Genomic DNA, 15,026 nt, shown 5'->3' with positions numbered 1-15,026 from the left:
ACAGACTGGCAGGCCACTGAGGAACGACATATGATGGCAGCTACTCCTACGGCAGGCTGCCAGTCCTGGCATATGCAGCGACATAAGTAAAGGTTTTATTGTTTTATTTTTAGTTTATACTACATTTTTGAAACTCCTAACAAGGGCCAGAACAAAATGATTAGTTTATTGTTTCAAGCCAAACAGGAGGATCAGGTCAACGGAGACTCTTTGGAGGCATAAAAGTTAAATATAATGATAATTGTTAAATTGTAAATAACTTATTTACAATGAACTTAAGACACATGCATACCAGTGTGGTTATAAATGCTGGCTTTTTACTGATGGACAATAAGAAACATTTGTTCAATTGTCAGCTGAAGGTTACGTTGAAGAATCTAAAAAAAGTGCAACAACATAAGTATCAGATTGTTATTTTATAGGATATGCCCTAAACTATGAGGTGTATGCAAAGACAAAGTCAAAGAGAAGTGGGAGATTGGACAAGAATGGAGGTAACACCAATAGAGGGAGACAATCTGACACAACTCATTCAGACTCTAGCATGAGACATGCATGAGTGGGAATGGCTGTGGAAAGTGGAGGACATGCAGGGACGTGTAGGGGAAAGAATCACATCTTTCATAGTTATCATTGAAGCAGAATATCAACATTCGTCGAGGAATGGTTTAAAATACCACACCTTCAGAAGCCCACTGTCTGATAATGTTAACATATTCTCAAACAAAACAACAGAGTCTGGCCTGATGGTCTGAGTCTCCTTTAATGATACAGAACCCTCTGCTTTTAAACACTTCACAACAACGTCACACAATCTCAGCTACAAGATGGTCTCCATGAATATAAGGCAATGTCCTGGTCCATTGGCAACATTGAATAATGTCCTTCAAGAGCATCCTGTGGCTCCCTTTCCAGTTCCACACACACCTTCAGTTTCCTGTGAGATCTGTTATTGTTATGAGCTAAAACAACATGTTTATCTACACCCAACACATGTCTGGTTCCAGGTCAAAGTGACCCAGTACTACTTTTGAACTCATGGGAAGTTCTAATATTTATAATTCTCATAACTTCATAACAGTTACACAATGCCTGAATGTTCCAGCTCATGGCCTTATATTGGTCTGATACCAAACCTCTCGATAATATCAAATCTCTCAATAACTTCCCCCCTCCTGAATCACCTGGTGGCCACCATCAAGCGGGTCCAGAGCTGTACCAATCTGAGCCTGCAAACGTCGGGACAACTAATACCAAGTAGATGGAGGGGCATGAAAGGATGGGGGGGGTGTCTGAATGGTAGACGATGCCACTCAGAAGTTTTGAATGTTTTGGCTCTCACATTTTTAATCAAACAATCCAGTTTTTATACTTTATAATGGTCCTATTTCACCAACAGGTGCTCTTGTGGTCACTGCACTAAACTCTCTCCTAGAGTTTAGTCTACTGCAAGGAAGTGACAAAGGTAACTGCACACCAAGAGGCAAACAAAGCAACATATCTTTGACCCAATATTGTTATCGGCAAGGGTGAACACACATGTACTTGTGTGGTTATAACACAATCATCCATGTATAACAGGACCACAGCATGATTCAGCTTTGTATTTCATGCAGGTTATGCAGTCATTGCCCTAAAACCCTATGTGCTGCATGCCGTGTATGGAACGTGCAGGAACCAGATCTCAGTAGGTCGGTTTTAGGAAATCCAAGTCTGTTTATAAAGGAATAGGAGTATTCAACATTTTGGTATCTAACTTTTATTTTTTTATATATATTTAATTAGACAGTCCATCTATGACACTCTACAAGCTATCAGTAGATATTCATTTTCATGTTAACAAAACAAAGTAGAGGCAGGTTTTGGACCAGGTTATTGTCCTTACACCACCCAGTCAGACTCTCTACCTCGTCCCTGTATGCAGACTCATCCCCCTCCCAGCAGCAGATGTACTGGATATGCTAAATAGTGTGTGAACAATAACTCTTTGGAGGAGCCCATCATTGACTCTCTATCTGAACCAACAGCAGCTGTAGTGAAGCAGGTGTAAGTTGTTCATGTCAAAGGTACTGCATTCAAACATGTCCCCTAAAGTTTCTTGGCTTCATTGTAACATGAAACAAGTCTGAGTGAGGCCTGATGCTTTCACCAGAGAGATGTCAAGAAGTTCAGTGAGGTCAGGTATCCATTGAGTCCTGCTCTTTATTAACATTCATACTGCTGAGACAGAAACAGTCACATGATCAGCTGAAGGGTGTGTGTGTTAGTGCAGAGGGTACACTGTTCTTCAGCAGCTGTGTGTGTGTGTGTGTATGTGTGTGTGTGTGTGTGTGTGTGTGTGTGTGTGTGTGTGTGTGTGTGTGTGTGTGTGTGTGTGTGTGTGTGTGTGTATGTGTGTGTGTGTGTGTGTGTGTGTGTGTGTATGTGTGTGTGTGTGTGTGTGTGTGTGTGTGTGTGTGTGTGTGTGTGTGTGTGTGTGTGTGTGTGTGTGTGTAGTGTTTGTGTAGAGAGAAGGAGACTCTCCCTGCTACACAGAACACACACGCACTGAGGAACCATAATACCACAACCCAAACCCAGGATACAGAGGTTCAGTGAAGGAGGTGCTGAAGGTGTGGAGGTGGATCAAAGAGTCAGAGGAGACTCTGTAGAAGGACAGAGTGCCAGCAGGACAATCTACATACACTGCTACTCTGTGAGAGTCAGAGGACGAGGAGAGAGGGAGGAATGTTCTTATCTTGTTGTGACGGACAGAGTAACCCTCATCATAGCAGAACAGACTCCAAGACTGATCATTATATCCAAATTCACAGTCGTCTCTGACTCCTTTCCTTCTGATTCCTCTGTAACTCACTGATATATAAACCTCTCCTCTCCACTTGACCTCCCAGTAACAGCGACCAGTCAGACCATCTCTACACAGCAGCTGATGATAGGAGTCAAATCTGTCTGGATGATCAGGATATGACTGATCCTTTTCCACACATTTCACCTCCCTGTTGTCTTCAGACAGTCTGAGCTCTCTGTGTGCTGTGTTTGAGTCCAGAGTGAGTTCACAGACATCTGATGGAGAGACAAAGACACAACACAGCAGCAGTTTATCATCAGACACACCTGAAGGCTTTATTCTTTGTTAGCTGACAGTCTGCTGTTTGGTCATCATGAGTCAAACTGATTCCACACTTACACTTCTTCACTCCAGGTTTTAACCTCTGCTCTCCACCATGGTCCACCCTGGAGGAAGAAACACAGTCAGAGTGATGTTCAGTCCAACATGAGTCCTACCTGCTGTTCAACATGAAGCAGTGTTCATGGCATGAGATCGCTGACAAAATTATCGCAGGAACAGACGAGATCCTTGCACGAGAAGAAGTGGAACCTGCACGCAAGTCATAGAGACCATGCAGAAAAATTGTCTTTGTGAGCGCTTACACATCACTCACGTGCAACATTTCTCTGCTCAAGAGAGCAAATTTTCAGCCTGTGAGAGGAAAACTACCTTTAGAGTGCATGCAGAAGTGAACTGAGTGCTTACAGGTTTAATCTGTGCATGCAGCTGATTCCCCTGGGAGCTGTGCCTCTCCTGCTCGCAGGCAACAGAGTTGTCGCACTCGAGTATATTTTAGTCTTGTCAGTCAGGGAGCAGGCAGAGTAGGCAGGCACAGTCACGATGGTGTCTGAGCGTGATTGGCTGCAGGGACAGAGTCCTTGGTTCCACCTCTCCTTGTGCGAGGATCTTGTCTGTTTGCATGATAATTTTGTCAGCAATTTCACGCCATAGTGTTCCTCAGTTTGTCCCTGTGACAGAGAAACAGGCTGAAACTCCTCTGAGCCAGCTGTCTCCATCACTCTGTCTCTTTTTCTGACAGTGTTGAGATACTCGGAGAAAAAGAAGAAGAAGTCAAAGATTCAAAAAGCAAAGGCTGGCTGTTGCTCTGTCCTCCAACATGGAGACTTTCTTTTCCTCCTTTAAAAAGAGACTAACTTCTTCTTTTAGGGCTTGTGTTCACTCTGCAGTATAAAAAGCTCATTCAGATGCAGATAGAGATATGAAGGAGTGTGCTCTCTTCTTCTAAATATGAATGAAGATTAAATGAAAGCTCTCATTTGAACTCAGCCAGAGGAAAAGCCAGCAGAGAAGTGATCAGCTGTAAACCAGTATACAGTGGGGCAAAAAAGTATTTAGTCAGCCACTGATTTTGCAAGTTCTCCCACTTAGAAAGATGAGAGAGGTCTGTAATTTTCATCAGAGATACACTTCAACTATGAGAGACAAAATGAGGAAAAAAAATCCAGGAAATCACATTGTAGGATTTTGAAAGAATTTATTTGTAAATGATGGTGGAAAATAAGTATTTGGTCAATAACAAAAGTTCAACTCAATACTTTGTAACATAACCTTTGTTGGCAATGACAGAGGTCAAGCGTTTCCTGTAAGTCTTCACCAGGTTTGCACACACTGTAGCTGGTATTTTGGCCCATTCCTCCATGCAGATCTCCTCTAGAGCAGTGATGTTTTGGGGCTGTCGCTGGGCAACACGGACTTTCAACTCCCTCCACAAATTTTCTATGGGGTTGAGGTCTGGAGACTGGCTAGGCCACTCCAGGACCTTGAAATGCTTTTTACAGAGCCACTCCTTCGTTGCCCGAGCGGTGTGTTTGGGATCATTGTCATGACCCTGCCACGTTCCATCTTCAATGCTCTCACTGATGGAAGGAGGTTTTGGCTTAAAATCTCACGATACATGGCCCCGTTCATTCTTCCCTTAACACGGATCAGTCGTCCTGACCCCTTTGCAGAAAAACAGCCCCAAAGCATGAGGTTTCCACCCCCATGCTTCACAGTAGGTATGGTGTTCTTGGGATGCAACTCAGCATTCTTCTTCCTCCAAACATGACGAGTTGAGTTTTTACTAAAAAGTTCTATTTTGGTTTCATCTGACCACATGATATTCTCCCAATCCTCTTCTGGATCATCCATATGCTCTCTGGCAAACTTCAGACGGGCCTGGACATGTACTGGTTTAAGCAGGGGGACACGTCTGGTGCAGCAGGATTTGAGTCCCTCTTGGCGTAGTGTGTTACTGATGGTAGTCTTTGTTACTTTGGTCCCAGCTCTCTGTAGGTCATTCATCAGGTCCCTCCGTGTAGTTCTGGGATTTTTGCTCACCGTTCTCATGATCATTTTGACCCCACGGGATGAGATCTTGGGTGGGGCCCCAGATCGAGGGAGATTATCAATGGTCTTGTATGTCTTCCATTTTCTTACAATTGCTCCCACAGTTGATTTAGTCACACCAACCTGCTTGCCTATTGTAGATTCACTCTTCCCAGCCTGGTGCAGGTCCACAACTGTCTTCCTAGTGTCCTTGGACAGCTCTTTGGTCTTGGCCATGGTTGAGTTTGGAGTCTGAGTGTTTGAGGCTGTGGACAGGTGTCTTTTATACAGATAACCAGTTCAAACAGGAGCCATTAATACAGGTAACGAGTGGAGGACAGAAGAGCTTCTTAAAGAAGAAGTTACAGGTCTGTGAGAGCCAGAAATCTTGCTTGTTTGTTATTGACCAAATACTTATTTTCCACCATAAAAAAATCTTTAAAAATCCTACAATGTGATTTCCTGGATTTTTTTGTCTCATTTTGTGTCTCATAGTTGAAGTGTACCTCTGATGAAAATTACAGACCTCTCTCATCTTTCTAAATAGGAGAACTTGCAAAATCAGTGGCTGACTAAATACTTTTTTGCCCCACTGTATCTGGGCTGATGAAGCTCAATGAATACTGTTTGATCTCATTGTTTAACACAGTTATGCATCCAGTACTTTGAATCCATGTTTCTAACATCTGTGACTTCCTTAGTTCTGTTCATGCTGAGATTCACTTTAATCTATCCTCTTCTTTTTCAGAGTGCAGACCCCTGTGGATAGAAGAGCGTGTGTGCGGTGTTAAACACCACTTTGAGAGCGAGCAGGAGAAATCTTCTGAGGAAGAAGACTGGACTGAATCCATCCAACGTGCTGTGTGGAGGTCTAGGAACCAAACTAACAGCCTCACCCTACCAAAGGCAGCCATAGCACTGCTCACTGCAGACCATGGACAGTCGTTCACTGAGGGTGAATATATGAATGAGGCGTGTCTTTGGAGCTCTGAGGGTTTGTTTGATGGCTCACCAAACACAGAGACAATCAAATCAAGAAGAGACGACAGGAACTTCCGGTGATACGGACCGAATGGCAGCGCCCGGCTAGAGCTCTCGCATTTTCAGTGCAAATATCCTGACTTTTTACTTCTGTTGCAGCCCAAACTAACTTTAAACATTGTCGGAAGTTTATGGGATGTCTCTGGAGCAGTCCTGGGGACATTCACTTGTTATAATGGCTTCCAAAACGCTAAGAGGACTCAGGAGAAGAAGCACACTTTGGCTAGCAAGGCTGATAAAGCACAAGATGGCGTAGCGGAGACAACTGAGTTGGAACTGCTGAGCCCTGCAATGGCCAAAGCCATGACCACAATCACGGAAAGCCTTTCCAGCGTGATAGAGGCAAAATTTCGGCCAGAAGGGCGAAAAACATACATTTCGAGGGAAACAGGATCTTCTTCTTCAAGGACTTCTCCAACAGAACCCAGAGAAAGCGTCTGGCTTTTGATGAGGCAAGGAAGAGGCACCACACAGCTATGGCCTTAATTACCCTGCTTCCTTGAGAATCACGGTAAACAAAGCGGCAAAGACTTTTGACAAGCCCGAGGCAGCGATGGCATTTATTAATACTTTGGGGGAGGCAAATACACCTGACGGATAAGTGTGAGTAGTATATGTTTGCAATGTTTATGGACGTTCAGTCAATTTTGTGCTAAAACTGCCACCGGGACACGTGCAGCTGTTAAAAAAATGCTTACATGTAAAATGTTTGTTGGGACTGATGTGTGTCCCTTTTGGCTGTGCCTTCTTTTCCTGTATATTTTGTTACAACTGGAAAACAGCCCGCGGAAAGACATTGGACTTTGCCAGAAATATAAGAGGAGTGTCGTAAATGTCAAAAACGACCAGCAATGAACGGAAAGGGCCGTAGGCGGCCGAAAATGAGTAATAGTGTATTTACAGTCTCACTTGAGAACACCACTAGGTGGCAGTACAGACTACCCAATCATGTCTGTATCTCTTTTTATAAGATTTTAAATATGGGATATATTATCTGTGTTGGAAGAGGCTACTTTTTTATTTATTTATTATTAGTTTGTGATATATTTATTGAAAGAAATGGAAGCCTCTTGCTATTTTGGTTAGATGATTTATTTACTTTTCGTTTCCCTTTTGTAGCTATCCAAATAAATATATTTGTATCATTAGGATGGGAGGTATACAACCAATCTTCTATTACTTAATACATAATGGGACGTAGTGTCAACACTGATGAGAGTCCTCATGTATCTTGATTCATAACCTTTACTGTCCATGCTAACAGAGAAGCTCATTCAGCCGGCCTCTTAATTCTCTCTAAACGTAGTAACTGTCAGAAATATGATGTTTATTAACATCATTTTAAGAAGACAGTGCAGCTGTAGGTTACCTGATCAATCAGCTGATCATCAGAGATTATCAGTTTGTGACATTTAGTGAGTAAGTGTCTGATTCCGACCCAATCACTGCTCTTAAAGCAGTAATTCACGAACTGTGGAGCTGAGCTACTTCAATGATAAACCTTTAATTTCTGACAAACTCTTCACAATAAAAGTCCCCTCATGTTATATTATCAAAAATAACTTTACTCTGTAAGAGCCACATCAGGAAGCAGCATGTTGTCAGCTGTAGTAACTTGACACAACTCAAAGAGTAGAATAAAGTACAGGTAGATGTCTAAATGATATGAACAGGTAAGTAGGAGAGAAAAGGAAATTCAGATCACACAGATTTAATAAGAAGCTACAAAGTACAGAGAACTGAACACAGAGAGGCTTATAAAAACATCCGTCTGTGGTCTCAGGCTCAGACATGAGCTGAGTGTTGCATTGCAGACATGTGAGGGGAGAAGGGGGTCATAGTGACATATTTTCATACATATACAGTATACATGTGCATCTCATGTTTCATCCCTCATCATTTTATAATACTGCAAAATACCATCACCTCAAAAAGTAATTAAGCAAACACATAAATGAACCACCGACAAATGAAGTTGTGTGGTGTGTGTGTGTGGGGGGGGGGGGGATCATAGACACTCTTGTGTGTGTCTATGATCATCTGGGGTGAAAATATATAAATCCACCAAAGGGGGGCCCTGCAGTAAAAGTTTGTGACCCACTGTCTTACAGGAATAAGAAAACAAGATGCTTTTTTTAGTGAATGAGATGTTTTCTTCTGCACATTCAGTGTTTGAGTTCTTGTTATCTGCTCATACCTCAGTGTTTGCAGTCTGCAGAGCGGATCCTCGAGTACAGCAGACAGCAGATTCACTCCTGAGTCTCCTGGATGGTTGTAGCTCAGGTCCAGCTCTCTCAGACTTGAGGGTTTGGACTTTAGAGCAGTGGCCAAAGAGAGACAGCCTTCCGCTGTGATCAGACATCCTGACAGACTGGAGTTAGAAAAGCAATGATGTAGTAATTAAAAGTCTCTGATTATTACTATTTCCATAAACCTTAAGCATAATGAGCAGGAAACCTGACCTGAGAGTTTCCAGTTTACAGTGAGGACTCTTCAGTCCAGCAGACAGCTTCTTCACTCCTGAATCCTGCAGGTCGTTGTTACTCAGGTCCAGCTCTCTCAGGTGGGAGGGATTGGAGTTTAGAGCTGATGCCAGAGAAGCACAGCCATCCTCTTTGATCAGACATCCTGACAGACTGGAGTTAGAAAAGCAATCATGCAGTAATTAAAAGTTTATTGATTATTACTATTTCTAAAAACCTGAAGCATAATGAGCAGGAAACCTGACCTGAGAGTTTCCAGTTTACAGTGAGGACTCTTCAGTGCAGCAGACAGCTTTGTCACTCCTGAATCCTGCAGGTTATTGTTACTCAGGTCCAGCTCTCTCAGACTTGAGGGTTTGGACTTTAGAGCTGAGACCAGAGAAGCACAGCCCTCCTCTGTGATCAGACATCCTGACAGTCTGGAGTTAGAAAATAAATCATGCAGTAATTACAATTCTTCTGATTATTACTATTTCTAAAAATCTGAAGCATAATGAGCAGGAAACCTGACCTGAGAGTTTCCAGTTTACTGTGAGGACTCTTCAGTACAGCAGACAGCTTTGTCACTCCTGAATCCTGCAGGTCGTTGTTACTCAGGTCCAGCTCTCTCATGTGGGAGGGATTGGAGTTTAGAGCTGAGGCCAAAGAAGCACAGTCACCCTTTTTGATCAGACATCCTGACAGACTGGAGATAGAAAGGAAATCATGCAGTAATTACAATTCTTCTGATGATTACTATTTCTAAAAACCTGAAGTATAATGAGCAGGAAACCTGACCTGAGAGTCTCCAGTTTACAGTGAGGACTCTTCAGTCCAGCAGACAGCTTCTTCACTCCTGAATCCTGCAGGTTGTTGTTACTCAGGTCCAGGTCTCTCAGACTGGAGGGATTGGAGCTTAGAGATGGGACCAGAGAAGCACAGCCTTCCTCTGTGATCAGACATCCTGACAGTCTGGAGTTAGAAAAGAAATCATGCAGTAATTACAATTCTTCTGATTATTACTATTTCTAAAAATCTGAAGCATAATGAGCAGGAAACCTGACCTGAGAGTTTCCAGTTTACATTGAGGACTCTTCAGTCCAGCAGACAGCTTCTTCACTCCTGAATCCTGCAGGTTGTTGTTACTCAGGTCCAGGTCTCTCAGACTGGAGGACTGTGAGCTGAGGACTGAGGACAGAGCTTCACAGCTTCTCTCTGACAGGTTACATCCACTCAGCCTGAAGATGATTATGAGAACAAACAAATGGTTTCAGATGTCATGAACAGAATTAATTCTAATTCAAATGTCTCACTCATGAACTCACACAGCTTTGTTGGAGGCTTTGATCACTGGCAGCAGCCTCAGAAGAGCCTCCTCTGAAGCAGAGTATTCCTTCAGGTCAAACACGTCCAGATCTTTCTCTGAGGACAGTAAGATGAAGACCAGAGCTGACCACTGAGCAGGAGACAGTTCCTCTGTGGAGAGACGTCCTGATCTCAGGGACTGTTGGATCTCCTCCACTAGAGATCGATCATTCAGTTCATTCAGACAGTGGAACAGGTTGATGCTTCTCTCTGCAGACAGATCCTCACTGATCCTCTTCTTGATGTAGTGGACTGTTTTCTGATTGGTCTGTGAGTTACTTCCTGTCTGTGTCAGCAGACCTCTCAGGAGGGTCTGATTGGTCTGCAGTGAAAGACCCAGGAGGAAGCGCAGGAACAAGTCCAGGTGTCCGTTTGGACTCTGTAAGACCTGGTCCACAGATCTCTGATGGAGACGTTTCAGTTTAGGTTTGTCTCTAAAGATTTTAGAGGTTGGGGACGTTGGTTGTTCTTCTTCCATCAGGTTGAGTCCAGACCTGGTGAAGGTCAGATGGACATGAAGAGCAGCCAGAAACTCCTGAACGCTCAGGTGGATGAAGCAGAACACCTGGTCCTGGTACAGTCCTCTCTCCTCTCTGAAGATCTGTGTGAACACTCCTGAGTACACTGAGGCTTCCTTGATGTTGATGCCACACTCTGTCAGGTCGGACTCATAGAAGATCAGGTTTCCTTTCTGCAGCTGATCAAAAGCCAGTTTTCCCAGAGACTCGATCATCTTCCTGCTCTCTGGACTCCAGAGTGGATCAGTCTCAGCTCCTCCATCGTACTTGATGCTCTTCAGTCTGGACTGGACCACCAGGAAGTGGATGTACATCTCAGTCAGGGTCCTGGGCAGCTCTCCTCCCTCTCTGGTCTTCAGCACATCCTCCAGAACTGTAGAAGTGATCCAGCAGAAGACTGGGATGTGGCACATGATGTGGAGGCTTCGGGATGTCTTGATGTGGGAGATGACTCTGCTGGCCTGCTCATGGTCTCTGAACCTCTTCCTGAAGTACTCCTCCTTCTGAGGGTCAGTGAACCCTCTGACCTCTGTCACCATGTCAACACACTCAGGAGGGATCTGATTGGCTGCTGCAGGTCTTGTGGTTATCCAGAGGCGGGCAGAGGGGAGCAGGTTCCCCTTGATGAGGTTTGTCAGCAGCACATCCACTAAGGTGGACTCTGTAACATCAGTCAGGATCTGATTGTTGTGGAAGTCCAGAGGAAGTCGACACTCATCCAGACCGTCAAAGATGAACACAACCTGGAACTCTTCAAACCTGCAGAGTCCTGCTTCTCTGGTCTGAGTAAAGAAGTGATGAACAAGTTCCACCAAGCTGAACTTTCTCTCTCTCAGCACATTCAGCTCTCTGAAAGTGAAGGGGAATGTGAACTGGATGTCCTGGTGGGCTTTGTCTTCAGCCCAGTCCAGAGTGAACTTCTGTGTTAAGACTGTTTTCCCGATGCCAGCCACTCCCTTTGTCAGCACTGCTCTGATTGGTTGATCTCTTCCAGGTGAGCCTTTAAAGATGTCTTCTTGTCTGATGGTGGTCTCTGGTCTGTGTGGTGTCCTGGATGCTGCTTCAATCTGTCTGACCTCATGTTCATCATTGACCTCTCCAGTCCCTCCCTCTGTGATGTAGAGCTCTGTGTAGATCTGGTTCAGAAGGGTTGGGTTTCCTGCTTTAGCGATCCCCTCAAACACACACTGGAACTTCTCCTTCAGGTCAGACTTCAGTTTACGTCTGCACTCTGCAGCAACAGTTCCTGAAAGAACCAAAGAGAAATGTGATGAATGATCTGAAGCTACAATCAGTCTGATGAATTTACACTTTCAGACATCAGGATGGATTTGATTTTCCTCCTCTCTGAAATCTCTTCATCAGCTGTGAACACTTTCTCACAGCTCATAGATGTGATACAAATGTGTGCATCATATTAACAGAGTTTGAAATGTAAACCTCTCCCATGTTGTCTCCATTTCCTCTATCCATCATGTTCAATGTGTTTAAATCCTCTTACTGCTCTGCAGACAGTCAGCCAGCTCCTCCTGCTTCATTCTCCTCAGGAAGTGCAGAGTGATCTCCAGAAAGGCCTCTCTGCTCCTCCTCTGCTCTTCATCCTCTTCATCCTCCCTCTGACTCTCTAAGCATTCTGGGTAATCTGGACTCAGAGCTCTCTGGATCTCCTTCAGCTCGGTCTTTACAAAACTGATGATGTTCTCCTGGAGCAGCTGGAGCAGAACAAAATAGAACATCAGATCATCTGTGACAGACGGAGAGCCTGCTGGTCTGCAGAGTCCAGCATGGAGACTGGATCACAATGCTGCTTCAGGACTTAGTCTGTGGATGGTCCTGTCTTCTAAATTTCAAGTTTCTTATTTTTAAGAATTACAATTGTATTGCTTTTTTGATATTTTGCAACATTCATACATTTACATAATTTCTTAATAAATGCACAAAACAGAATAACATTGTGTATTTGCTTCAAACAACAAATAGGAAAGAAAGAAAAAACAATAAACAAACAAATAAAATTGAAACAAAATAATAATAATGAAAATAAACAAAAACACAAATAGATAAAAATAAAAGCATGAAAATACAATTACATACTGTGTCTTTGTTAGTTGATTATAAAGATCTGGTAGCTCTTTCACTTTAAAAGATAATCATTCCACCTGTTAGTCTGTCTGTAGAAAAGTTGTTTATATGAGGCCACCCTTCCTAGTACGAGGAACCACTCTCCATATGAGAGGGCTTCTGTATTTTTTCCATCCTCTTAATAGAGTCTGTCTGCCCACTATTATGGCTGTTTGAATCAATTCTGCATTTCTGCAGCCTCTCAGTATTGGTGGGTCACCCATTACATATAGCCTAGGACAGAATTCAAAATGGTCTCTTGTGATCTCCTTTATGCAGTCGTGAATTTGTTACCTAAAGTTTTTCATCTGTGGGCACTGCCAGAGAGCATGCAGTAATGTCCCTACTGAATCCTGACATTTCCAGCAATCAGCTGTATTTTTAAGACTGAGGTGACATAACCCCCAGGGTGTCCAATAAAAGTGATTCAATATTTTAAACTGAATTAGTCTTACTTTCATGCCTCTTAACAGTTTCTATGATTTGACAAATCGTTTTCCATTCTGTATCATCAAATGAGTGTTTTAAATCTCTTTCCCAAATAGTTCTTAGTGCTGACGGAAGTGAAGTGGCCCAACCAAGTATTTTAGAGTAATGAGAGGCCTCATGGCCAAGCCCAAGATGGATGTCTATATTATTTGAAGGGGTATGCATAAGACTGACATGACACTGTCATAACCATGACATGACAGCTGTCATATGCAAATGAGAGATGACTGGGTGGGACTTCCTCTCTTTCCACAATTTAGTGGACAAACATGCTAATGGGGTGAGGGGTGGAATGGACCACTGAGCTATGTGTCTGAGGTTAAGTCCCAGACCAGCTCTGTCTACTGGGAGTTGCAATTTTTCTAACCGCATCCTCGGTCGTTTCCTATTCCAAAGAATTTTTTTAGATAAACGATCAAACTGTTCAAAAAACTTTAAAGGAATATTTATTGAGAGAGATTGGAGAAGGTAGTTCATTTAAGGAATACAGTTCATTTTCAGAGTATTAACTTTCCCCCACAAAGACAGAAACAGTGGAGCCCATCTGTCAACATCCCAAATCAAGTTTCTATGTAATGAACTTCCTGTTGGAGAAATCTCCTGGTGTGCTTTCATCCAGAAATAGTCTGCAGTGACTTTAGTCCTGATGTGTTTATTAGAATGAAGCTGAAAGCAGCAGCTGTCATTAACATGAAGCAAAGTGTTTCTGTTGTTTAGACCTCAAACTGGACTCACTTTGTGAACTCTGCTGCCAAAGTCTGAGTCTGTGTGAGAGCAGCATGACCTCTGACCTCTGACTGTGTGCAGCTCAGAAAGACTTCATTCAATCAGTTAAACACTGAGTGTGAAGAGAATTCAGGCAGAGATGATGTTTACAGTGTAATCAGGAAACAGAAACATCCAAACAGAATGAGTGTGTGCTCTGATTCTCAGGAGGAGCTGTGTTTGTACATTTACTCACCATCAATATGGAGTCCAGCTGTGTTTGATGCTGCTGGGCAGACTGACCAATGGGAGGCTCTGATCTCTGAACTCTGTGGAACAAATAGAATATCATGTAGTGTATATGATATAATGACACACAGTGTTGATGTGATAGATTCTATGTAGTGGATCCTGGTAGAAACACTGCTGGATCCTCCTACAAACACAGGACACACATGAAGATACTACATGCTGAGTACAGTTCTTTCTGCCTCCAATCCTGTTTACTGTGTTGATCCTGATAGAAACACAACCAGTGACTAATGTTCACCTTCACAGAGAAAACACCAACCACAGTTACAAATGTTTCACACACAACAACAGGAAGTTCACTTTGAGAGGCTTACCTTTCATCAGCACTCTTCTCTACTGATTTGAAATCAAGTGGTTCGTACATAGACCAGTCACTCTTTAAGGACACACAGCTGGGTCCAGGTCCAGGAGAGTCTGGTCTCTGAAGTTGGACTCTGACAGAATCACAAACACTGATGAACAAACATGAACTCTGAAAATCTTCCAGGTTTGAGTGCTGCTGAAATTTACAACAAACTTTTCTAATGTTTGATTCTGATAAAAACGCTGTGATGGATTCTTACTTTGGACCATCAGACTGATGGCCATCTTTGAAGTTCAAAGGTGGACCCATAGACCGGTCACTCTTTAAGGACGCACAGCTGGGTCCAGGTCCAGGAGAGTCTGGTCTCTCGTGTTTGACTCTGAAAATAATAAGTGCCAAAAAAGTGAAAGAACACTACAAGCCCTTGAAAAAGTTCTGCTGAGTTTTATAGACAAAAGGTGGTTATAGAGATTGTGGTAGAAATGTTGTTCAGAGGTACACTTTTTATACTTTTTTTTAACCCTTCTGAGAACAGTTTGATGACAACGGAC

The 15,026-nt window shown here is 43.2% G+C and overlaps 1 protein-coding gene across 1 annotated transcript; it reads right to left on the bottom strand.

The window, feature by feature from the left end:
• Positions 1-2,496: 2,496 nt before the first annotated feature.
• On the bottom strand, positions 2,497-14,154 carry LOC117816842 (NLR family CARD domain-containing protein 3-like; the record flags this gene model as incomplete). Its single annotated transcript, XM_034689210.1, has 7 exons — positions 2,497-3,063; positions 3,188-3,234; positions 8,928-9,101; positions 9,726-9,899; positions 9,987-11,790; positions 12,046-12,256; positions 14,116-14,154. Coding segments are annotated over 7 exons (2,985 nt in total), but the record flags the coding sequence as incomplete, so codon positions are not given.
• Between the last annotated feature and the right edge of the window lie 872 nt (positions 14,155-15,026).

Source organism: Notolabrus celidotus, chromosome 8, assembly GCF_009762535.1.
Source record: "Notolabrus celidotus isolate fNotCel1 chromosome 8, fNotCel1.pri, whole genome shotgun sequence".
NCBI lineage: Eukaryota > Metazoa > Chordata > Actinopteri > Labriformes > Labridae > Notolabrus > Notolabrus celidotus.
This window is presented reverse-complemented; position numbering and strand designations above follow the sequence as displayed.